Source organism: Pteropus vampyrus, unplaced genomic scaffold (genome assembly GCF_000151845.1).
Source record: "Pteropus vampyrus isolate Shadow unplaced genomic scaffold, Pvam_2.0 Scaffold24, whole genome shotgun sequence".
In the NCBI taxonomy this organism is placed as follows: domain Eukaryota; kingdom Metazoa; phylum Chordata; class Mammalia; order Chiroptera; family Pteropodidae; genus Pteropus; species Pteropus vampyrus.
In genome coordinates, this window is record NW_011888805.1 from 1,081,143 (window position 1) to 1,086,336 (window position 5,194).

Below are 5,194 nucleotides of genomic sequence, written 5' to 3' on the forward strand. Positions count from 1 at the left end.
AAAGGGCCAGAAGGAGCACCCCCAACTGTGCTGGATTCCATGAGGGCTGAAGGTCTCATCCACCCCATCCTCCTGCACCACAGGATGAAGCGTCCCCCTCATGCCATGCTGGGGGACCACCTAGCTCTCTGAATGCCTTGCTGTCTTCCAGAGCTCTTATTTCTTAAGAAAGAATTCCTCCCTACCCCCGCCAGCCCAATGCCAGTGGTCATCCCTGTCCTACAACCGCTTCATACATTCTGTGGAACTCCGTCTGTCCCACATAAACATCACTAGTCACACAGAGAAGGCAGTTAAGGTTTCTTCAGCTGGAGAAAGCACAGAAACTGGAGGGCGGAGGGCAACAGCAATTTTAGAGGGGAGTTGAGGTCAGAGGTCAGGGCCAGGAGGATGAAGTGGCGAGGACAGAGGATTAATACAAGACCCGCCCCTGTCCCATTGCTGGCTGGTTCTCTTGTTTTTCACTACAGAGGAGACCAGTTTATCGAGGCAGCTGAGACACTGGCTAGTAGGCACCGTAAGAGCCTCGCATTCGACAGCAAGAACAGAACACCTCTTAAAGAAACAAGAAGCCCAGGTCTGAGGCCAGGTAGACACACACCTTGAGCTTGAGCGAATCTGTGTCGTAGGGACTGGGCGTGAAGTCGGTGTGCACTCGGGCGCGCCCGCAGAAGGGGCCCCGGTAGGGCGGCTCCTCGTCATCACCGTCTTCCGACTTGACGCTCTCCCTGTTGCTGGTCGAGGAATCGGTGGTGCTGACTGTCTGACCACCTGTACAGGACGAACAGGAAGAGCAAGGGTGAATGCAGATTTCCCGCACGGCAAAGCCGAGAGGCACCGAAGGAACTGCAGCTAGGAAGCTGAGAGCAGAGGAGTAAAATCGTGAGCCGCGTCAGGACCAGAGCAGGGTCCAGTCACAAGTCCAGGGTTTTCTCGTTGTCATCCCTACTCAAGGCCCTAAGTAGATGGCGCAGGGACGGGGCGACTTCTGCAAGTTGTCTTTCTGATCTGGGAATGCAGGTGACACTGTGACTCCCCAATGGAGGACACCACAAGCCCTTAACATTCATGACCTCTCACTGGTCAGCCATATCATTTTTACTCCATTTTACAGATGAAGAAACGAACTCAGAGAAGTCAAGTAACTTGCCCAAGACCAAATGCTTTTAAAGGGGTGGATTTAAATGAAGTCTCTTCCTCTGTATCATTAGGCCGACACCACCACTGGTCAGAGCGACTGACCAGCACTTGTTGTCACTTACATTTTTAATTCTCCTTCCTTCCCCCGTATCTTATGTCTTGAAGATCTGACTTAATTCTCCTCCCTTCTCCCGAGCCTTCCTGCGATGCTTTCCCTATCTTCCCTGATCAAAATTCCTAACCCTCTCTTCTGTGCCGTTGCTGTACTACTTACTAATCCTGCTGAACAAAGGTGACTCTAGGCCCAGATGTTTTGCACGTCTGTCTCTCTAACAGAACCTGAAGGGCAGGAACTTGATCTTATTTATCTTTAAACTGCTTGAACCCGATGCTCAGTAAAAGTCTGATTTTGACTCCAAAGGAATTCATCTACGATTACAAAGCAGACGTACTCATGGAGCTCTGTCCGCTCAGCGAACTCCGCAGACTCTCTACAGAACCTCCGGCTTTGAGCTTGGGCTTGTCCACGTGTTCACTGTCAGGCTGGGAAGATGGGGCGGAGCCAGGCATTCCTTCAAGGCACGAGTCCTGCAATGGATTTCAACAACATTAAGCTTCATCAGCGTGGACGAGTATCATTTTATAATTCAAAGCAATTTAGCCCTAAACTAAATTAATCAAATCCATCATCACTGTACCCATATTTGATTCTCTAGCCAATATTCTTCTTTTTAATCTATATCCTTGCTTCATTTTAAAGCTGTGGCCTATATAACAATTAAGCACTTAACCATTATTTTTCACACTCAAATGGAAATTCTTAAAATCCCTAAGAAAAGTCTACCTCTTAGACAAAATATTTTGCTAAAGGCTTAGAGAGTTTTTGCATCCACCATAATCCAGTAATGAGGCTGGACTTCAAATGCAGATGAAGCAGAATCCATTAGCAATGCACTATCTGGAAGCCCCGTCAGACAATAGTTAATCTATTTGAAGGTAAACACTTAAAAAAAAAAAAAAAACAACCAGTATTCCTCTTTTCAAAAAAAAAAAGGCCAGACGCTTGTTTCTATTTACACAAATTATTGAAACTGGCTAACAAAATACCAACTTAGGGCCCAGATATACAGGAAAAATAGCGTTTTTCAGTCTACAATGAAATTTTGATATATCACCCAGGTTTTAGTTTCTTTTACTTCCTTTCTGTGTTGTTAGTAAAAAGCTGTGATGTCCCTTTCAGATCAGAATGCTGATACCAGTGACTCAGCAGTACTTCTCACTTTTGGGGTGGCTATGCCTCACGAGCTTGGCAGCCCCTCGTTTGCACGTGCTCATTTACTTAGTGGTGCAACAATGTCACTCTTCAAAAGGTCTGCAGTGAGAATGGCTCGCTTGCCCAAACAGAAACTTCTCTGGCATATTACACAGACACATGAGCACCAAACCATCTCAACGAAACCTGTTATTTGCATGGTGCCGAATCATCAGAAAGGCTCTAACAGGATTCTGCGGGTCCTGCAAACATCTAAGGACAACAGCCATGGCAGCTTCTGATCCAACACACATTGTGCTTTACATTTAAGGAAAGTGAGCAGACAACCTCAAAAACAACGACTATAAACAGAGATGCCATTACTTGGAAGTTACTGAAGCTGCGAGGTATAAATTCTGGAATACGTTTTAATTCTCCTTTCTAAATCATAAAATAAGACATCTTTCCAATTAAATTCTTAATGCTTCTGAAAAAAGCACACATAAAAAAGCAATATCAAATATACATCTCTGATACTCTTATGTTCTTAAATGCTTTTAAAAATTATTCATTTACACATCATGTATTTATCAATTACCTACAAAAACAGGTGCTGGGTATATAGCAGAAACAAAAGCGGACAAAAATCTTTACCAGAAGGGTTGGTAAAAAGTTAAATAAAACAAGCAAAACTTGCAACATTAATTTTCTCTCCCCCAAAAGCTTAATGATCGCTTCTTTTTTAATTATATAAAATGACTGCTTTAAAAACACCATAGAACTAAGAATATAAGACTGGTATATAGTAGTAAAATTGTAGAAAAACGCTCAAAATGAGCTTTTAGGGGAAAAGCCAACTAAATAAAGTGTTTTAAATTAGAGGTGCTGTTCTCATTGGCATGACATCTGCTTCATGGGAAAGCACATAATTTGCCTCATTTCCAGTCAGAAACAGAGACTCACCATCGCTCCCACACCCATAGAAACAAGAAATGCAAAGAATACGGAACATAATTGTGGAAGAAACACACTGGAGGCAGCCCTACTGCCTGTGTAGGTCTAATAAGCCGTGATTTCTCACCCTGAGCACTGTCAGTATCTTGGATGAGCAATTCCTTGTTATGGAGGGACGGTCCAGTGCATTTTAAGACGCCTCCATGGCCTCTATCCACTAGATGCCAGCAGCTCCCACCCACACCACCCCAGCTGTGACTATACAAGTGCCTTGGGGATGGTGGGAAAGCAGAATCACCCCCAACCCCTGTGAGAACCACTGTAATAAATTGAAGATGTTGTGCAGGCTTTGTCTGAATCATAGCGTGGGTGGCTGGGCTGGCCAGTTGGTGTTCAGAGTGATTTTAACAAGAGGATGCTTTGATTGTAGCTTCTTATGCCCACCAGAGGGCAGCAGCTGAGCAAAAATGTCTGCTTTCCCTGTTCTTAATTTGGTAGATAACGGGGCATTACCTGCATATCAAGTAACCACCAGTGTGCACAGGTACTTCAACAGACTACAAAATGAATGCTATAAAGGTGCCGGAGAACGGTGCTTCGAAAATGGTCAAAATTACCTCAAGGCTCAGCTTTCCATGTCTTTCCTCCCCACCTCCATACAATTAAGACAGAAATTGGTCATGTTTCTAGTGATGAAATTATAGAATTGGACGGGATCGATTCTGTGATACCTTAATGATCACAGACAGAGCCAGTCAGTGACAACACCTCTGTGGAAACATGATTACTGAAGAAGTCCTGTGGACAAGGAGTATTTTCTGAGTTTACATCTCAGACCTGAGTTTACATCTCAGAACATCTGAGTTTTCTGAGTTTACATCTCAGAACAACTTACGCTACATTTGAAAAGTCTAAGAAAATTCGAGTGTCTTTTTAGGTTCGATTCTCGTGACAGCCCTTTTGTAGCAAAGGGTATTTGAGAAATTCAAATCCTTCCTTCCTTCGTGTTCAAATTTGTGTGCTTACTGCACTAAATAATAATCTTTTTTTTTTTTTTTTTACATGTCTGTCTTTTCTCTCATCTGTACATAGAAGATAAGCTTGCTTTTTGTATTCCTGGCCCCAGGCAAGGTGCTAGGATGACCCCTAAGTTCTTAATAAATGTTTGTTGTACCAAATGTTTGTCTACGTAAAGGGAACATGGTCCTGGAGCCAGGTTATCGCCAGTGAATACCTGTTTAGCACCATTTAAAATCTCAGACTGACCATCCTCAGCCTTCCTCGTCAGGAGGAACCAACGGGGCTTTTGCTCGGCAGCTGCATACCTGCTCAGAGACAGAGCTGCTGTATTTTTTAGACATTCTCTTCCTCATTGTCTCCTTCACTGATTTCACCTTTTTTCCGAGAGATATGCGGGAGGCAGTGGGTGATTTGATTACTTCCTTGTACACAAAATCTCCTTCTTTACCCTGCAAAACAAAATGTTACACATACCTTTAATCAGAGAAAATGAAGCCCCAAAACAGGTTTTATTACTCTTATCACTAATGTTCTACCTCTCAGAAAAATATCGGTATCTCTCAAGATCTTGAAATTTTTCTGGTTAACTTGGTGCTCTGTTAATTTATCTTCTCGATGAAAAATTAAAAGCTACTCACTAAGGAGCTTTTATTTATTTGTTTAAAGTGGAATGGGAGTTAACTTTTTATTTTATTTAATCTTAAGTACATTCTTTTATTACAGTTTTTTCTACCACTTTAAATCCTCAAGAAGATGTATTTAATCAATAAAGAGTAATTTAGATGGACCGATGTCCACATAATCCCAACGTGGGGAAGAAGAGAAAGA

General features: G+C 42.9%; 1 protein-coding gene across 1 annotated transcript in view; it reads right to left on the reverse strand.

The window, feature by feature from the left end:
- SASH1 (SAM and SH3 domain containing 1) overlaps positions 1 to 5,194 on the reverse strand; it is a 166,133-nt gene that overhangs the window by 17,415 nt on the left and 143,524 nt on the right. The window contains exons 11-13 of the mRNA XM_023528327.1: positions 4,672 to 4,815; positions 1,593 to 1,728; positions 602 to 771 (exon numbers count right to left, since the gene is read on the reverse strand). Coding sequence (XP_023384095.1) covers positions 602 to 771; positions 1,593 to 1,728; positions 4,672 to 4,815 — 450 coding nt within the window. The remainder of the gene's footprint in view (positions 1 to 601; positions 772 to 1,592; positions 1,729 to 4,671; positions 4,816 to 5,194) is intronic.